At 49.2% G+C, this 18,691-nt stretch overlaps 3 protein-coding genes across 3 annotated transcripts; 2 read left to right on the top strand and 1 right to left on the bottom strand.

Annotated features, from left to right (window-relative positions):
* Positions 1-4: 4 nt before the first annotated feature.
* Positions 5-10,042, top strand: TGME49_238140 (hypothetical protein). The gene is made up of 15 exons (XM_018780520.1): positions 5-1,629; positions 1,931-2,003; positions 2,606-2,758; positions 3,200-3,346; positions 3,845-3,930; positions 4,602-4,708; positions 5,340-5,443; positions 5,835-5,902; positions 6,068-6,176; positions 6,442-6,536; positions 6,801-6,920; positions 7,313-7,376; positions 7,984-8,071; positions 8,425-8,572; positions 8,764-10,042. Exons 1-15 carry the CDS (start codon positions 697-699, stop codon positions 9,037-9,039), a joined length of 2,571 nt encoding a protein of 856 aa, XP_018637697.1. The 5' UTR covers positions 5-696; the 3' UTR covers positions 9,040-10,042.
* On the top strand, positions 9,679-15,728 carry TGME49_238130 (hypothetical protein). The gene is made up of 2 exons (XM_002366464.2): positions 9,679-12,528; positions 13,330-15,728. The coding sequence occupies exons 1-2, from the start codon at positions 11,784-11,786 to the stop codon at positions 13,740-13,742; spliced, it is 1,158 nt and encodes a 385-aa protein (XP_002366505.1). The 5' UTR covers positions 9,679-11,783; the 3' UTR covers positions 13,743-15,728.
* TGME49_238110 (replication factor a protein 3 protein) lies at positions 15,346-17,816 on the bottom strand. The gene is made up of 4 exons (XM_002366462.2): positions 17,329-17,816; positions 16,775-16,881; positions 16,394-16,528; positions 15,346-15,884 (listed from the first exon to the last, which is right to left on the bottom strand). The coding sequence occupies exons 1-4, from the start codon at positions 17,346-17,348 to the stop codon at positions 15,811-15,813; spliced, it is 336 nt and encodes a 111-aa protein (XP_002366503.1). The 5' UTR covers positions 17,349-17,816; the 3' UTR covers positions 15,346-15,810.
* Between the last annotated feature and the right edge of the window lie 875 nt (positions 17,817-18,691).

Here is an 18,691-nt window from a genome sequence, read left to right as displayed (position 1 = left end):
AAAACTTGGCCGTACAGTCCACCGCTTTCTAGAGCTTTTCGCTTCTGCCCTGCACCGTTGAAACTCCGTTATACAGGTACTTTAGGCTCACTGAACAAGTCCCTTTTGTAGCGGGGTGAGCATGCTTAGCTGCCCCTCCAGCCGGCGAACGTGCGAGCTGGGCCGAGCTGCTGGCCCCGACGTGACAAGCAAATCTTACGGTACATGTAAACCGGTGAATTTAGCACTTTGCCTTCAAATGTGTGAATTGTGGCGAATTCCGCAAACACCTGTAAGCAAACACGCACGCCGGTATCCATTTTAGCGGGCAGAGATGCATGTCAGCAGCCTCGCTGGGCAATTTGCTGTCGAGTCGAGAAGAGGCTTTCCCGCCGACGTCGAACTCTGTGCATCATCAAGGACACCAGGAACAGTCATAGACGTTTTTGTTTGACAGGCGCGGCTTTTCTCCACTTCTCCCCACAGGCCTGCCGGAACATCCGCTCGAAAGAAACCTACACAGGGTCCGTGCGCACGGCGTGCAAGCGTATAAAACATGTACATAATTGCATATTCGTGCATATCTATGTGTATTATTTGCATGTGCATATGTGTCGACATCGCTTTGCTGGGCACATTGTCGATACTTCGTTGACAGTGGCTGGGTTCCGAGATCCGTCCGTGTTCCCTTGCCTTCTCTAAATCCGCTGCAAAACCATGGATGAGGCAGCCTCTCCCTGTCTCCATTTCCGCGGCGGCGAAAAACGAGCGAAGAAAACGAGCCCCCAAAAGAGAGAAGCGGACGCCAGGAGGAGGCAGGCAACAGCAGCGTCTGGCCACCAGGGATGCATGGCTGCTGAGCAGGCGGTTCACTGGTGGCGGTGCCCGCAGCACAGGCGCTTCCTCGCTCTGTCCCCAAGCCGCAGTTATCGTTCCCTTTCAGTTGCGAACGGCGTTAGAAGCAACGGCAGCTTCTCCACGCCAGAGTCAGTCTCCAAGCGCCTTCCTGGCCCTCGTGAACAGATAGAGGAAAGACCGCCCTCAGTCTCCCAGTGGACTCACACCTCCCCACAGGCTCAAAAGAAAGCGAGAAAGGAGAAGGAGAAAGCACGAAGATCTCAGGGGTTAATCAGGACGCACGCACGAACAGGGTGGCCCAGACTATTTCCTCTTTTCCTCTGTCTCGGTCTGTTCTCTTCCACTTTCGGATGCGACAGGCAGCCAAATGGCAAAGGCGCCTCTGTTGTTGCCTTCGTAGTTGCTTCTCCTCCCTCTGACGAGGCGCTCAGAAATGACGAAAAATCCCTTTTTTGTGACGCCTCGCGACCTTCCAACTGTCTGGCTCTCTCCCGAGAAGAATGCTTCTCCACCGACACAAGGCGTCTTTCCTGTCCCTCCTCTTCTTCCGCTTCTCTGGCATCTTCTCCGTTCTCTTCTTCTCCTTCGTCTTCTTCTGCTTCAGGTTCTTCTCTCTCTTCTTCTTTCTCTCCTTTGTCTGATTCCGTTCCGTCTGGATCCTCCACAGAAGCGAGGAAGATTCTTGAAGGTCGCATGGCACGACTTTCGCCTCGAGAGTGTCGCAGGGACGAAGCTGGTGTCGTCTGGCCTTTCCGCGACGCGCCTTTCCTCTTGGAGAAGCAGCCCCTGCTGGTGAGTTTTCTTCCTCGTTTCCATGTCTCCATCCTTCACGGTTTCCCCGTTTGCCTTATTCAGCATTCCTTCTGTTCCCTGCATGCTCCTCGAATTCGTCTGCGTGTGAGCGCCCCCCTCTCGGCGTTCTGTGGTGGCTGTCCACCGTTCCATCCGTTTCTTCTCTCTCTTCTGGGAGTGATGGTCTCTGAGACGAGATCTTGCGCCTCTTTCTCCCACTGCGAGTCGTCACTGCCGATCGAGTTCCAGCGAACTCTCGACTTGCGTTTCAGCTGCTTATCTCTCGCCTTTTTTTCTTCAGACGCATGAGCCAGTGCATTTTTTCGCTCTCCTCCCTTTGCACCCGGGAGGGAAAACCAACCGTGCCTCTTCCAGTAAGTGCGGCAGCAGGAAGGAGAAAAAACCGGGAGAAGAAAGACACCACTTCACGCTTTCTATCGCCGAGAACAACATTAAAGCCAGCAAGCAAAAGCCTCTGCAGAGAACAACACGGAGAGCACATCTGCGCTTCTTGTCGTTTTCCTTCTTCCTCCTCTATTATTTCGTTTTGCTTGTTTGTGAGTCCTGGGTGACGACGCTCTCTCAGTTGCTGTTCTGCCTTTCCTCGTATGCTGGCTTTGTGACGAAAAGATCCTTTCATGCTTGGAGCCTCGGCTGTCCGCTTTTCCAGAAAGTCGCGTAGGTCTCTTGCCGTTTTTCTCTCACCTCTCTTCTCTCCCGTTCGCTCACATCTGCTCTCTTCTCTTCCTTGTACTCTCTTTCGTTTTCTCTTTTGTTTTCTCTCTTGTTTTCTCTCCTGTTCCCTCTTTGACCCGCTCTCTCCTTCGCCTGTGTGCTATCTCCTGTTCTTGCCCTTGTTCTCGTTCATCTCTTTTTCGATTGTCCATGTCGTCTCTTTTCTCCCTCTTCTCCTCTGGCTGTCGACTTGCTCTCCATCGACCGGTTCCTTCTGCAACTCTCTTCTCGTGTGTCTCAGCTCCTTTCCCGGTTGTTCTGGTCGCCACTTGCTCGCGCAGCGGCGTGCTTTCTCTCTTCCCAGCTGGAGGGGATGGGGAAGTTCTGGCGTCGCTTGCTACTGGTCACGCTTCGCCTGTCGCAGCTTTCGCCGCGTTTCACCGACCTGACGAAGGTAGGGAGGACTGGGCGCGAAACTCGGGCAGGACTCAGTCCGAACTGTCACTCTGTTGGAAGTTCGGGAGCTGCTAAGCAGGATCTTTGGCATTTGTTTATATGTTCAAACGAGTGACAAACGATCTGCGCTTCCATGTGTCTGAACGGGATTAAAGCGATTGTTTCCAGCTCGTTCTAGTGAGGTAAACGAGTACAAGGTGAGACATTACCTGCAGTTTCTGGGGACACAGACTGCAACAGGAAAGCGAGGGCGAAAGTGAGAAAAAAGCTGCAGCAAATGCGGTTCTCCACCCTCACTCGCAAGAATGTTAACACGAGACAACTTGACTTCGACGAACAGTGAATCAGAAATGCTGCTACAAATGTGAGTAAAAAACTAGTGAAAAAATCTCAAACAATATGTAAAAACTGACACAAAAATCCTGCTTTTCCTGACCAGACTCCTTCCTTGCCGCCCTCGATATGTCGGGCGAGCTTCGAGTTCTCTCCGTCTCCACGCGTCTCACAACTGTCTCCGTCTGTCCCCACATGAACAACAGGAGACAGAACGAATCGCAAGGAGGCAGTTCCTCGTCTTGTTCTCCAGGTGCGCTATCTGTGCCTTCCCGAGCGCCGCAAGGACGCTGAAGAGCGTTTTTGTTCAATTCGGTCTTTCGACTGCACCAACTGTAAATAAAAAACACGGTCTCTGGGTGAAATGGATTCATGTGCGTATATTTGTGTGCATACTCCTACGGTTACGTACATATGTACACACCTTCGTGTACGTGGATATGCGTACCTGTCTGTATACGTATTCACATATATATCTGTATACTTGCATGAATCACAGGTACACGTGTTGGTACTAATGCATATATTTGCATATATATATATATATGTATATATATGTATATATATATGTATATATATGTATATATATATGTATATATATGTATATATATATATATGTAATTACGTGAATGTGTGCTTCTATCTTCTTATGTTTGCATCCGTTCTTCTCCGGGGTGCGTTGAGAAAAGTGGGGTTTGACGAGAAGAAAAGGTTAGGATTCAACTCGCATTTTTTCTTTTCGGAATGGCAGAACGCAATGTTGAATTCAAGGAGAAAGTCGCGCGATCCCTCGCGCTCAAGCCGAAAGTGAAACTGGAACCGGACGTGCTCGTTCATGTAAGCAGGGGAATCTCTGTCGTTTTCACTCTTCTTCACTCACACGTTGTCATTTACATCTTTATGTGCGTGTGGCTCTCACTTAAATACATATATCATTGGCTTTCTTCTTCCCTTCTGCGCGTTTATTCACATTTTTCTGCTTTTTGGCTGTGCATTTGAATGCATCTGAAAATCTCATTTCTGCTCATCTACACACGTTTATGTAGGTGTTTCTGTGCGTGTGGGTACGCATTTACAACTGTCTAAATATATATATATATATATGCGAAGTGGTGCAGGTATTGATATGCAACGGAGCAGAGAAGTTTTTTTTCCGAACTGGATTTTTTTCGTTTCTGTTTTCCAGCGAGGAGTTCTGTCGTATCTGTATCCCTGTGTGGAACATTTCTTTATTTCTCTTCCGCGTTTTCTTTCCCTGATTTTCATTTCTTTGGCGACAGGTTTTCTCTTTTTGCGTACACGGAATTTTCCTGTCACATTTGCTCCTTTTCTTCTGTTTTCTGTTTTTGGTCCGTTTCTCTCTCTTGTTGGATGCTGCTCCTCCTCTTCTTTCTGACACGCTCTGTGTGTGCCTCTTCTGTCGCTTCTCCCTGTTTCTCTGCCTTGTCTCTGTTTCCTTTTACCTTCTCCCCTTTAATTCCTGTCCTCTCTTTTTTGTTTATCTTCAGCATCCGTTTTTATCTTCTTCCTCGGAGCGAAAAGTCACAAACTTTCTCGTCATCTCCCACAAAGGCGAAAAAATGTTTCTCCTCTCGGACTCGCAAGGATGGATCACGTATGCCGTTCCCCAACTGACTCACGACCGCTCTTCCTAACCTAAAATGACGCTCTTCCGTGTTACTCGCTTTTCGACCTTGACAACCGCAACTCCTAGAGCTCTCTTGTGTCTTTTACGCAGACAGTGAGAGTCACTGGCACACTGAAGAAGGCCGTAGAAAACAGCGAGAAAACGCGAGTTTCTGTAGTCACAGACGACGTTTGAACGGGAAGGCAGAGGGTGCCGGCTAGACTCGCAGTGCCTGGATGAAGCAGACGCAAAGCGTGGAGAAAGGAATGCCAGCCGCTAACGCTCGCTGCTTCCAGTGCTAAGAAAGGAAATCTTTTCTTCTGTCTCCTCTCTGTTCTCCTGAGCGGTGCTTTGAAACCTACACGAACATGCAGGGAGAAAAAGCAGAGAGAGAGACAGCGCCGCGCGTGAGAAAGAGTGCGTGATTTGTCTCGCGTGGTTGCCAGTCCAAGAGCGACTCAGACGCGAGAGTTTTCGCCTCTGACACCCAGACGGAAGGCGCAGGGATAGCGCCTGCAATCCGACAAGAATGCGAGGAAAGAGCGAAAGAGAAGATGTCTCTTCTGCAGCCGCGATGTTTTCTTGCGCCAGTTGTTTTCACTTTGTTCGCTTGTTCCAGGATTCTGACGAGAGCCGGCACCCTCCGGAAGCGCGTAAAAGTCACCGAAGAGGCAGGCGGCGTCAGGCACATTGTTCACAGCTCAGGCGTCGTCGTCTTCAGCAGTGCGTCTGGAAGAAAGTCCGAGGAGAGTTGAAAGCAAGAGTTTTTAAGGTCCACACAACTGGGAGGAAACAAGACGAGGACGAACACAAGTCCACTTGGGATGCACCGCAGTTGAGAGGGAAGCAGAAGCAGGGCAGGGAGGCGCCTGTCGCGAAAGAAAACCTTCTCGACGCTCGTGTGTCTCTGCACGAGCGAAGGAAGAAGCAAGGCGAAAGGCCTTCTGCGTTCGGGGAAGAAGAGACAGAGACAGAGCTGCGGAATAAGGAGACAAGCAGGAAGAGAAGCGGTGACAGAGTGTTGCAACGGACGCCCCAGGAAGCTGTTTGGTGTACGAACAGCATCCGAGAGAGGAGTTTGAAATCGAGTTGTTCTCTCTTCTTTTCTTCTCAGCGGCGAGAACGTTTGCGATGTTCAGCGTGGCTCTGATGGACATCTCGGGAGCTATTGGGATTGTCGGCGTGAGTCCCCGAACACGACTCAAATAAGAGAGAAAAACGAGAAAGGATCAACAGAGGAAGAAGCGCGGACAAACAGGGGAGACAGAAGAGAGAACAGAGAAGGAAAATGGAGAGGAGAAAAAACCTAAAAACGAACGGGTGAAAATGTGGTGGACGTTTTCTCAGGCTCGGTCGCCGATTTCCTCCCTTGCTATCGATCCGACGAAGCAAACGCGGCTGGCTGTCGCGCTCGAGGATGGACAGATTCTCTACTACGATTTAAAAAAAGCATCTCGTGAGTCGCGTTTTTATACTGTCTCTTTCCTCTTCCTCCACTCGCTGTCTCTCGTCACCCATTCTCTCTTCTTTCTCTGTCTCCTCTCTCACTCTTTCACCTCTTTCTCTCGTCGCTCTCTCTGTCTCCCCTCTCGTTCTTCTGTGAGGAGCCTCGAGGACCCGTGCTGCCCGCCTGGCTTCTCTCCGAATGTCGACTCGTTTTCTTTTCGTCATGTGTGTCTCTGACGTTCCAAAGTTTTTTTCAATTGTTTTTCATGTTCCAGTGCTCTACAAATTCCCCAGTTCGTCGCGGGCACCCACGCAGCTCATCTTCACGAAGGAAGCCATCTTCGCAATGAGCGTCGTAAACGGCAAAGGCGTAAGTGAACATTTTTTTCTCTCTCGTCTTCTCTTCTCCTTTCTTCTCTGTCTGCCTTTCCTCTGTTCTCTCTTTTGTTCAGAATCGTGTTCTTCCTTGTGCGCGTGCATCTGCACAGCTGCGTTCTCTTCTCGTCTTGGAGTTATGTATCTCCTCTCTTTCTTCGTCCTCTCTTCCTCTGTCTTTCCTGTCTTCTGCCTTATTAGGTGGGATTCCTGCATTCATTCGTTTTTCCTTTTTTTTAATTTTTCTCCGCTTTTTCAGAGCTTTTTCCTGAGCTTTGACGTACGAGAGGCTGAGGCCCCTCGAAGCAACGCCGCATCAGAGGGAAACTCTGGCACATCCTTTCTTCCTGCTGATCGCTTCATCCTTGAAAATTTCGAAGTAAATCGAAACACACACTGGCTTCTCCCGTTCCGCTCTTCTCTATCTCTTTCCTCTTTCTTCTCTCTTTCCTCTCTCTTTCCTCTTTCTCTTTCCTCTTATCTCCGTCATCTCTTCTCACCCTTCCTCTTCTCTCTTTCTTCTCTTCCCTTCATTCCTGTATCTCTCTCCTCTTCTCGTCATCTCACGTCTCTCTTCTCTTCACTCCTGCGTCTCTCTTCTCTTCACTCGTGAGTCTTTCGTCTCTATTTCTCCCGCCATTTTCTCTCCGCGTTCGCTTGTTTTTTCTCTTCTTCTCGCCCTCTCCTTTTGTCTCCTTCCTTCTCTGCTTCGCACTGTCTCTGCAACCTTTTTCACGCTCCTCACTGAAAAACTCCACCATTTATTTTCAGGGCGCCTCTCTAACTTCTTTCTATCGCTTCGGAGAAACTTTGCTCCTCGCCGTTGCTTCCCGCCGTAAGCGCCCCTCTTATTCCGAGTCGCGAAAAAATGAAAAGCACGTATGCATGCTTGTACATATATATATATATATATATATATATATATATATATACATACGCATATATATATATACGTATATAAACAGATATCCATGTATAGAAATATATAGCTGCGACCACATACACATCTGCATATACATATATGCATATATATATATATATATATAGGTCTATGAATATGTGTATGTGCCCATTTGTAGAAGTGTTCACAGTGTTATGGTACTTTTTTCTAAATACATATTTAAATATATGTATATATATGTATATATCTGTATACTGGTATAAATCTGTTTGTATTTACATGTCTACCTATGTGGCTGTATATATATCTATTTGCCTTTGTACATGAATATGGATATGCATCGACATTTTAGGCATGACAGCACCTATTCATGCATCTATCCTTTTGTACATATTCAAATATATACATGCATATGTGTGTATGTAGAGAACTAGAGATACGGTTAGACACAGAGCGGGACCTACCTGCTCAAATAGAGAGACCGATAGAGAAATATGCACGGACATACCATGAGTTAACTGTGAAGAGTTTTATTTTTCAGGAGGAGATGAAGTTCGTTTTTTCGAGCCCTCAGCGCGACAGTGGTTGCCTCCTGAAGAGGAGCCTTGGTTCCACTTTCGGTTGCCGGTGTAAGTTCTTTTCTGTCTTCTTTTCTCTTTCTGTTCTGTCTTCTTTTCATCTGTGTGTCGTCATCCCTAGGGATATTTGCTTTCGCTGCCTCGTGTTTCACAGGTGATTTTTTTTCAACGTTTTCTGTGCGTTGCTTCCTCTGAAATATATGAAGTTCTTTATTGCAGAAATGTTTCACGAGTAGCCTAAACTTCTTCCCCCTTACACTGTACAGATAAACTTTAACTTCCACTTCAAACTGCAGTGAAGCTGGTTTTCTTCTCTTCTCGACCAAGCGCGTCTGTCTTTCTCGCCGGTGGTTCTTCAGCGAGAACATCTGCCCTCCGTCGGTTCCCTGTGTCTCTGCACTCAGGCTGGTAGTGGCGCTGGTAGCCGTCCTCGTTTTTCGACTTTTTCGCGCAGATCGCTTGTCTCTGCCCCGAACGGAACGCGCAGAAGTCTTTCGAGAGAGACAAGGATGGAAAGATCGAGCAGGACCGGAGGAGTTCCCCAGTCTACGAGTGAGAAATTCGCGAATCTCATCCCCACAGGTTCCATCTCTCTATGCCTGTACTAACCTTTGTGGTGTCTCGACGCGGGAGTGTTCGACTCCGTCTGGGAGCGTTTCGTTTCGTTTTTCGATTTGTCGACTGCTACAAAGGCGCGACTGCTGTTTCTTTGAGGTGTGTCTGTGCATGCGCCTTTTTTACAGGAGGAGTTTACTCGCTTTTTCGCGAAGGCTCGAGGAGCTCCTTCGCGAGGCTTCTCTGCTTCTCCCTTCGAAGGAAACAGTCTCCGATTCCGGCCTCGCGGGAAACGGAGACACTTTTTCCACTCGCCTTCCTCAGCTTCGGAGACAGCATGCAGACGGAAGAGAGAAGAGACAGCTGAGGCAGGCAGTCTTCCTGCGCATGCAAACGGAATCTCGCTGGAGAAAGACGCTTTGGGAGCCCCGCGAGTGTCTTCGTCCGACTCGGACTTCCATTAAAAAAGCAGGAAAAGGAAAAGACGAGAGGCACCGCGGCATGCGGACCAACTGAACTCTGCATCCTTCTGGCAGAGACTCGCAGCAGAATCCGGAACGAATCCTTCATTCCGACATACACGCAAACATCTACAAATAAAGACACGCAGATACAAATACCTACATGCAGAGGCCAGAAGATAGGCGAGATTTTGAGAAGCAAAGCGAGTTTCTGCTTGAAGGCGTTGCGCCTGAGCAGCCAGGAGAGAGAGAAACGCAGACGGAAGAGAAATCAATCAGATGGGTGAAGGACGAACTAGAGCTGAGACGCGAGAGAGAGAGCAAAATTGAGGAAGCGTCAGAGGGGGAGAAAAGACGAGCAAGAAAAAAAGGGAGAAACATCTCGGCGTTCTGTTGTGTAACTTCCTTTCGAACGCAACTTCGGACGCGTCTGCACGTGCTTCTTCCTCTCTATATAGACACGGATACACAGATTTCCACATATATATATATATATATATACTTATATATACTTATATATATGCATGCATACAGAGGCCTGGCGTATATGTATATATATATATATATCGATTTTTCGTTATTTGAGAGGCTTTTTGAGGAAATGGTATTTCTGTGTATTTCGTTTCCATGGCGAAACGTTTTTTTTCTCGAGAAGTTGTTCGCGATTCGAGGTGCGAGCTTTGTTTTCGAGAGAAGAGCAGTTGCTCTCTGACTCGGCAGAATCCGCGTTTTCCTCCTGTCGAGGCACAGAGGTGCGAGTTCCTCTCTGTCGAAAAGAGGAGAAACCGAGGGCCTTCACCGCAGAAGAAAAGGAACTTTCAGTCTGTTGAAAGTGCGAATCAGGCAATCTTGAGACAGAAATCGAACCTTGGACGCGCGTGGACTCTCGGAAAATGTGAAAAGGTAAACTGTTCCTTTTTCGGTGAGTTCGCTGCCTACAGCCTTAGCAGGGGAAAGATGCCTCGTCGCGTCCTGGAGAAGGCATACACACGAACGTTTTTCAGGAAACGTTTTTCTGCTTCTCCTTCGGAATCTATAAAGAACGCATGGAAAGGAACCTACTGTGTTTCCGCATAGGTTCTACTTCTTTTTATTTTAGAACTGGGGGAAAAAAGCTGAACGTCAAGAGGTCTAAATGGGGGAGCGAGGAGGCGTTCTCACCGTCTACAGGTGGATGTGTTTAACGGAACCTTAGATTTCAGCATCACCCACGCAAGACGGAAGGGCTGTCTCTGATTCAGAAGAAAGGCGCGAGACGCAGCGATCCACTGTCACCTTGGCAAGAGGAGCTCTTTCTCTGCACAAATTTCAGGAGGTAGATCGACCAGAGGGAAAGCATTTAAGAAGGCAGACCGCACATGAAGAGAAAGGGGAGTGGAGGGAAGGCCGTGGACATGAAGCGACGCGCATGCAGAGGCAGCGGTACCAGGTGTGAAAGTTAAAATCCGTTTTTTCGCGCGAGCAAGGCGCGTCTTTGTTAAGTCTCCTGGATCTCTCGAGATGCGAATTTCGCCGACCGCGACCGCAGTCGACAGAGCAAGTCTCTAAGCCTGTATGCAGCCGGGGCAACGGCGTCTGGATCAATGCACGCGACGACAGAGGTTGTGTTGGAGGTGTAGATGTAGACAGAAAGCAGTGGAGAAAGAGTTTCTCTTTTGCTATCGAAATTGAGGCTACAGCAAGGAACGCCAAGTAGCCGCTAGCAACGCGCAGAGTGCTGGGACTCGAGAGCGAGAGGGCCGCAGTGTTTACCGGTTAACATGGACCAGCTGTTCCTGTGTTCAGGTCGAGGCGGTGCTTGTCTCTTTGCAACTGTGTCCATTTTTATTGATCGGTCACAAAAAAACTCGTATTCGCTCGCGTCAGGATACACTCGCGCGCGCAGACGTTTGTTTTTTGAGGGCAACGAGGCCTTTCGAGGCGCCTTGGTGGGGTCAAAGAGAAAAGAAAAGAGCGAGTCGACGTTGTGTGCCAAGAAGGGTGTCTCCCCTAGCATGTTTCCGGAAAACAAACTTTTTTCTCCGCTGCAGAAACAAACAGGGCATCCTCCTCCCCAGAGAGAGTTCCATTTTTCGCGCGGACGCGCAGACGCGTGCTCGCGACTACTCGGGCGCAGCACGCAAAGATAGCGGGGCTCGCCGACGCGCTCTTCAGCTTTTTTTCATATTTCTTCTCTTTTTTCCCTGGACTTTTCGCTCGCGTTTTCTGGACAGAACAACTTGCCCAGCAACGCGAATGACGGGTGCTTCCAGGTCTCCGCCTTTCCTCCTGGCCTCCTCCTCTGTCTTCCTGTGAGAGGTCTCTTCTCCGCTATCGAGGGCCAGGAACGAGAGGAGACAGTCTCTGATGCTTCGAAGTTTTCGTCTTTTTTTCTAAAGGGAGTCGAGCGAAGAAGTCTTTCTGCGAGACTCGAAAAAGACAAAGAAAAGACGCCTCTCGCGGCGTCGTGGAACGAACTCGGCGCCTACGAAGGCGCTAGCGAGAGGATCGCCCGACTCTCAACTCTTGTCAAGTTCTTTCTTCCTCTTCGTCCACCTCGTGTCTATCTTCTTGGATGCTTTTTCTCCTTTGACTCTCTTCTTCTCCATTCCCTTCCGTTCTCTGCCCCTGTCTCATCCCGCGTCCTCTCTTCTTCCTCTTTTGCCTTCTTCTTCCTCGCCTCTCTCCTTCGTCCTCGCCTCTCTCCTTCGTCCTCGCCTCTCGCCTTCGTCCTCGCCTCTCTGTCGCGCTGCCTGTTCTCCGCCGCCATGTCGGAACTCGCTACGGCTCCCCATCACGGGGAAGTGCATGCGTCGTTTGACGTGGAGCACGGCGCAGCTTCTTCTTCCTCTTCGTCTTCTGCTTCCGCCGCACCGCCTCCGGCCCGCTCGACAGCTTGGTCGTTGCCGCCAGCGTCTTTCTCGGATGCATGCAGGACGTCGCTGCTGTCTGCCGAGCAACGGGAGTCTCCGAGGTTCCGGCCGCTGCCGGCGTCGTCGGATGAAGAGACGCCTTCGCTGGCTTCGCCTGTGGGCGCCTCGCCGCGCTGCTCGGCCGCGCTGCAAGGCTCGTTCTTGGTGAGCGCCAGTGGTCTCGGGGCGAGTTTGGAGATGAAGCGAATCATTTGGATGCTTCTCTGGGCGCTGTCGATGCTCCTCACGCTCTCTGCTCCAGGTCCGCCTTTCGGAAAGTACAACATTGCCTGGGCAGACGTCGTCGAGGTTCTCTACAAATGGCCTGCCTGCGCGTTCGGCGCAGGCTACCTGCTGCTCTTCGCCGTCTTCGCCGGCTTCGGATGCATCGTGACTCCCCGCAGCTGGCTGGCCATCGGCCCTGCGCTCTTCTGCTTCCACTTGTTCGAGGAAAATGGACTGAACGGACTGGACGCGCGCAGGTCTCCCTTCAAGGCGCACGCGAACCTCGTCCTCAAAACGCTCTGCGGGAAGACCTCCTGGGAGCCTGACTTCCTCAGCGACGCCTCCGTCATGGTGTTCTCTTTCCTGCATGTCGGAGGTACTCACGGCTGCTCCCAGAAAACTCCGCAGAGCGCGACCAGACGCGAGACAGCGAAAACCGGAAAAAAAGAGTGCAACACAAGCAACCGGAACCTCGCGAAGATAAAAAACGAGCAAGCGAGCGAACGAGAAGGAGAGAGAGAGAGGGACGGAGACAGAGAGAGCGCGAGAAAGCGAGCGAACGAGAAGGAGAGAGAGAGAGGGACGGAGACAGAGAGAGCGCGAGAAAGCGAGCGAACGAGAAGGAGAGAGACAGAGGGAGATAGAGAGAGCGCGAGAAAGCGAGCGAACGAGAAGGAGAGAGAGAGAGGGAGACAGAGAGAGACGGAGGCGAAAGTGATGATGCAAGGGAAAGCGGCAACGGCAGAAGCATACACAAGAAACAGGATGGAGGTCGAGAGACAGCGAGAAGACATGCACAAGGACATATACATATCTTTTACTTCACTCGTCTGCATCCCACCTGCAGGCGCATCTACAAACGCATAGCGAAGAATCTACGTAAAAATATGTGAACGGGTTGATTCATTGACAGGTTCAAACGCATCGATGAGTATACAAAAATATAAATATAAGTATCTACGTATATATAGATTAATATTTGTATGTCGGTATGTATTGGGGGGTTTAGGCACGTATATATATATATATAAATAAATATATTTATAAATATATATAAATATAAATAAATAAATATATATATATATATATGTATATACGTATAAATAGATCGGTGCATGCATATGGATATCCTGGTGGAGTTTCACGTTTTTTGTTTCCGTTTTTTTTTCTTTTTCAGGTGTCGGTCTGATGGCTCTGTGGCAAGGACCGTGGTACGGAACGGGCGTCCTTGCGTTTGGCTTGACTCTGGTCGACGGCGTCCTCCACGTCCTTTGCTTCGTGTTCTCTGGATTCTCTTACAACCCAGGTCTCTTCTCTGCTATTCTCCTGTGCATTCCGTCTGCACTCTACTACTTCTTTCTGCTCGATCGCTACATGCTGGAGAATTCGCGGGCGTCGCTGCTGAGAGTCCTGCGCCTCGGCGTCAGCCTCGCGGCTCTCGTCTACTTCCTCCTCGCCGTCGCCATCCTCTGTCGCCTGCCTGCCGTCACCTACGTAGTAGCCTACTTGCCGGCCTTCGTGCTCGCGATCGTCCAGTTCCAAACGTTCCAGAAAACCGGAGGTTCGCCCAGATGGGCAGAACTGTGGTGACGCGCAGACGAGAGGCGACAGCCGGACAAGAGAAGCGGAGGGGAAGCGAGAAGAAAGAGCCGAGAGATGGAGGGGAGAACGGCAGCAGACGAAGAGAGACAAGGAACGAGAGAGGAAGAGACAAAGAGACGTTTGTGCATAATCTTTTCAGCTCGCTGAGACTCTTGCGCGATTTCGCGAATCGAATTTCTCTGCTCTCTCCAGATGTCTCTGGATTTCCGGAAGAGCGCCGCGCATCCAGAGAGTCCAATCTGTTTTGCTCGCCTCATCCTTTCCGCAGAGACACGCAACTGCTTCAGTTGCACTTTGCAGGAATGTATCTTCCTAGGAAGATACACACGTATCTTTTCATATGTATGTGTATAAATACATACATATATATATATATATATATATGTATATATATGTATATATTTATATATATGTATGTATGTATATCTTTAAATATAAACAAAGGTTGTTTATGTATGTCTATGTGGAGACAGCGAAGTAGACATCTTTGTATGATGTGTACGACTCTGGGTGTGGATTTTTGGTTACTGCGTTGTGTAGGCGGAAATCACAGCGAGAATTTGTGGGTGTGTTTGAGAGATTTTCTGCAGCTTCTCTCGAAAAGAAGCAGAGTCAGCGTCAGTGAAGAGCTTTCGAGGCCTCTCCGTTTTCTCACCTGAAAGCTGTCTCCAACGCGTCTGGCCTGAAAGCGTTTTCTCCTCTCCGCTGCTTCTGCCTCGGATTTTCCCCTTTTTCTTCAACACTGGCGGCCTGGGGTCATGCATGTCGAAAAAACGCGCGGCAAGGAGACATGTCGCGCGGTGTCTCCCCTCGTGGAACATGCGGATAAAGTACACCTGAGCGTGTAGCAAAGCGCACACATGTCGCTACCAAAGATACGCTTTCGAACATGTCCGTCCGCTCAGGATTTAGCGATGCATGCTTGCATCTGCACCTGAGAGTCGAGTCAGACAGAAAGCCTTCGTAAATACATATAGACATACATATATATACAATATATATATATATATATATGTATATATGTATATTTGTATATGTATCTGTCTGTGTATTTGTGCGTCTGTATGGTGTGGAGAAGCATGCACGTATATATGTAGGCGGACACTGTGTTAGGGAGAAACATTTTTTTTTAAATTTCGGATGGAGAGGTGAGGCTCTGTGACTTGCAGGGTTGAAAAGTGAGTGGCTGCGAGTTTTTGCGCGTGTGTCTATTTTTTTCTCGTTTCTCTTTGGAACATTTGAAGCCTCGGATGCGTTTCAAAGACCGTCCACAGACTCCCAGAGAGCGCATGCGCCACACGCTCCCGTCTTGCGAAAATCCGTTTTGCATCTACTCTCTTTTCTTCTATCAATCGTTCGATTCGCTCGTTTGTGACCGTGGGGAAGCTGAATTTCTCTCAAAAGTGAGATTCCACTTGTTCTCTCTCGAACATTCGCAGGCTCTCAGGCAAAGCAGGGAAATCAGATTCGGTCGTCTCTCTGTCGCCACAGGAACTCTTCTCTGACTTGTCAAAGTACTGGATGATTTGCTCACAAATATTTATATATGTATATATATATATATATATATGCGTTAGATGTGTATTTGAAAGCAGTCACCGAGAGCGAAAGACCTACCTCTATTTAGGTTTTTATGTGCAGCAAGACTGTTCGAGACTGAATGGTGGAAAGTGTAAACGACTCTGAGAGTCAGTTGCATGCCTTTGAGTGTTTCTTTGTAAGCTTCGCCGACCTTTTCTTTTGAATTACTTCAGTCCAGACTTTAGGCTTTTCGTTCTGTCTTCAACAGAGAGAGGCGAAGACCACGGAGAGACACGGAGCGAGAACACCGAGAGAAAGAAAAGAAGGAAACAAAAAGAAAAGCAACAGTCCGACACTGCCCTTTCAGAGAGAGGCCTGTTCGACGAATGCAGAGAGAGATCCTACAGACATGGGACCCTACAGCGTTGAACGCAGGAAGAAACAGAAGAAGAACAAGAGGGGGAGAAAAGAGACAATCCACTTTAACATGTTTCTTTCTAAAAGCAGCTTCTCATTCGAAATGCTACTTTTGTCTTCAAGCGGGGGTGAAGAGGGAAGAGAAGAGCGGATGCTTCGTCAGGAACGCTACGTCTCGCGCCAGGCCGACATCTGCGCAAAGACAGGCGAAGAACATACCGAAATTGTGAAGAAAGGAGAGAAGACAATCTCAAGAAAAACGCAAAACATGCGAGAGGACAAGGATATTCTTAAGAAGAGGAAGCGAAAATCTCAAAGAAGAGCAAGAGAATGAGAGAGAGGAGAAGAATCTCTCAAAAGGTAAACGGAGACAGGAACAACTGAAGAGAGCCGGAGAGAGAACGCTTTATCACGGAAGAAGAACAGAAGGAAAAAAGACGTAAGGGGGCAAAAAGAAGGAGAAAAAGAAGAGACAAAGAGAACAACAGATGAAAAGGAGAGGACAAGAGAGAAAGGTGATGAAATCTGTCTCATGGACCTCCACGTCTGTAGGTGTACAGATGCATGAAAATGGCGACATTCGTCTAGAGAGAGGTGGAGCTCATTATTTCTGCTGTTGTTTTGGGGGGAAACGTCTTTAGAAAGTCCTTCGCGTTTTTCATTTACTCTCCTTCCTCTCTCTCATGTCCAAGAAAGCGTACCGAGTTCATCTCCCAGAGGAATAAGAACATGATTTCCACGCTGGAGAAGCGTGAGGTTTTCCTGCACTTCTCCCGTTACTGTGAGGAACTTGCAAGGAGGCAGATCTGTAGCCAACTGACACTTGACCTCTGCTCCTGAGCAAGACAACAAAATATCGAGTCTCTCGTCTTTATCGTTTCGCTCTTCTCTCACAATCGATCTCCTCTATCTCTTCTCTCCCTCCTCCATCGTCTTCTTCTTCCCTCTCTTCCGGGTCGCTCTCCCTCCTCTTCTGGGGTGTGTGTTCGTCCTCGATAGCCCGCTTCGGCATGCCTGCTAAACCGTCTCTGTCCCTAGCTTCTCCTGACTTTCTGCTTTCTCGTTCGCCGCGCGAGGCTCACCGTCGGAAGTCTGGAGAACTGCGTATCCGTCCTCGAGTTGCTTGACCCGGCCAGTGACGCCGACGGTCTTCCCCACCTGCTCAGCGAGGTGCGTCGCCGGAAGAGCTCTGCAGAGAGGGAGAAAAGAGAAGAGTGGAAAGGACGTAGAAAGATAAAGAAAAAAACCTGAAGGCGGACGCGGCAGAAGAGAGCACGAGGCGAAGAAAGAAACAAGGACGAAGTGAAGCGGGAGGGAAAAGGAACTGGATGATGGTCGAGGTAAAGGACAAGTAAGAGGCAGAAGCTCAAGGAAAGTGAAGAAGTTAGAGACAAAGCAAGAGAGAGGAGACACGGAGGGGACATACACGCGAAGAAAAGGCAGGAGGCGAAAGCAGAGAAGCCGCAGCTCCCCGCAGCAGTGAAAAGCAGAAACGAGACGAAGAGAGAAGCGAAGGAGAGACGCAGACAAGGTCGAACTGACGAAGACATCCAACGGGCCGACGAGATGAAACAGCTGGTGCAGAGAGACGGGTGAAAAACGCGTCCAAAGTCACCACAACCGCAGAAAAACCTACTGGCAATAGACCGCAGGCATTGTGATGAGAGACGTTTTCTCGGAATAAAAACTGAAGAAAAACTGAGCGCCGAGACCGGCAACTGCTTCGTCGTGTGTAGAGTTGGCGGCCCGCCGAACTGTCAACTTGAAACGCCTGAGATGGCAGAACGTCCCTGCTTCCAGGGAAAAGGTGCAGCAACAAAAGAAAAAGCAAAGTTTCTTGAAGACCGGCGACAGGTCAGAAGGTGTCGAACTTTCAAAAGGAAGGCTTGCAGAGTCGAAGACAGAGAGTCGCGCTGTGAGCAGAACGAGACGGCGACAATATGCCAGCGGGTGGACAAAGAAAGCTTCAAGGGGGGTGTGTGCCTGGTCTTCGGGGTGTCTTGTTGCTGTGTGCAGGTTTTCTCGGCTTTTCGCGTGCAGTTCTCGTTGTTTTTAATTCGTTTCTGGTACCAAGGAAACGACCTGCTGTGAAAGACCTCCCTTCTCAACTCCCATCAATCCTCGAACGACTGCTCGTGTCTCCTCGACTTCGCGCATGTGACTGTGCGACCAACACCCCCCTTTTCTTCGCGCGTCTGTTTCTCGTGGCTTCACAGAAATCGAGATACACGAAAGACAGGCTGCAAGTCCAGCCTCAGAAAGCTACTTCCCCCAATAGACTTCATAAAAGTTGCCTTCTTGAGTCTGGACTAGCGACTTCCTCTTGTTGTCAAGAGACGTCACAACGTCCCCGGTGTACGTGGCTGCAAAAGATGTTTGCGTAGACATACACGTATCCGCGTAGCTTTACATACAACCATAGATGCATACAAACGCCTGCATGCACACAGAGATACATTCACACATGCACATACGTACGTAGATTGTTGCTGGTCTGAGTAGAAGCTTCCTCCCCCAGTTGATACGAGTGTAACGGCGACCCATGTACTGAGTGTCGAGAACGCAGTCCCCAGGAGACATGGCCAACGCTGTTTCGTCTGGACGCGCTTCCTGACTTTCTGTCGTCCTCCCTCTTCGTGGGGTGTGAGCAAATGTCCAAGCGTACATGTTCAGCGATGGAGAGAATGGCCGAAAGCGCAGAGAAACGATGAACTTCTGGAACGCCGTCTAAACGAGTCTAGATCCATCTGGGGTGATATCCTCGTCTCAAGGCACAGACACGGATATCCACGCGCGTCTGCTCACGCATATCAAGGTCTTTGCCTGGAGGTTTGTTACGTCCCGCGCAGCTGTAGGTAAAAAGTATGTTAGTGGCTTAGACTTGCGCTGGAGCACATTGTTTCATTCGATAGTCCACACTACCCTGAATTATTTAACTCAGTTCATTAGGACTAGGTTTGATATTCTGTATCAACCGATCTAAAATTGTGATGTCTTTC

This window comes from Toxoplasma gondii, chromosome VI (assembly GCF_000006565.2).
Source record: "Toxoplasma gondii ME49 chromosome VI, whole genome shotgun sequence".
NCBI lineage: Eukaryota > Apicomplexa > Conoidasida > Eucoccidiorida > Sarcocystidae > Toxoplasma > Toxoplasma gondii.
This window is presented reverse-complemented; position numbering and strand designations above follow the sequence as displayed.

What these genes read in the sequence shown, in the direction of transcription:
- TGME49_238140 (XM_018780520.1), top strand. Translation starts at nt 697, where the DNA reads ATGGATGAGGCAGCCTCTCCCTGTCTCCATTTCCGCGGCGGCGAAAAA. An exon ending in AACCAACCGTGCCTCTTCCA is followed by an intron (nt 2,004 to 2,605) that starts GTAAGTGCGGCA and finishes CGTGTGTCTCAG; the next exon opens with CTCCTTTCCCGGTTGTTCTG. An exon ending in CCTCGCCGTTGCTTCCCGCC is followed by an intron (nt 7,377 to 7,983) that starts GTAAGCGCCCCT and finishes TTTATTTTTCAG; the next exon opens with GAGGAGATGAAGTTCGTTTT.
- TGME49_238130 (XM_002366464.2), top strand. Translation starts at nt 11,784, where the DNA reads ATGTCGGAACTCGCTACGGCTCCCCATCACGGGGAAGTGCATGCGTCG. An exon ending in CTCTTTCCTGCATGTCGGAG is followed by an intron (nt 12,529 to 13,329) that starts GTACTCACGGCT and finishes TTTCTTTTTCAG; the next exon opens with GTGTCGGTCTGATGGCTCTG.
- TGME49_238110 (XM_002366462.2), bottom strand. Translation starts at nt 17,348, where the DNA reads ATGCCTGCGGTCTATTGCCA. An exon ending in AGTTCTCCAGACTTCCGACG is followed by an intron (nt 16,529 to 16,774) that starts GTGAGCCTCGCG and finishes TGTCTTGCTCAG; the next exon opens with GAGCAGAGGTCAAGTGTCAG. An exon ending in TCCTCTGGGAGATGAACTCG is followed by an intron (nt 15,885 to 16,393) that starts GTACGCTTTCTT and finishes GTCTTTGCGCAG; the next exon opens with ATGTCGGCCTGGCGCGAGAC.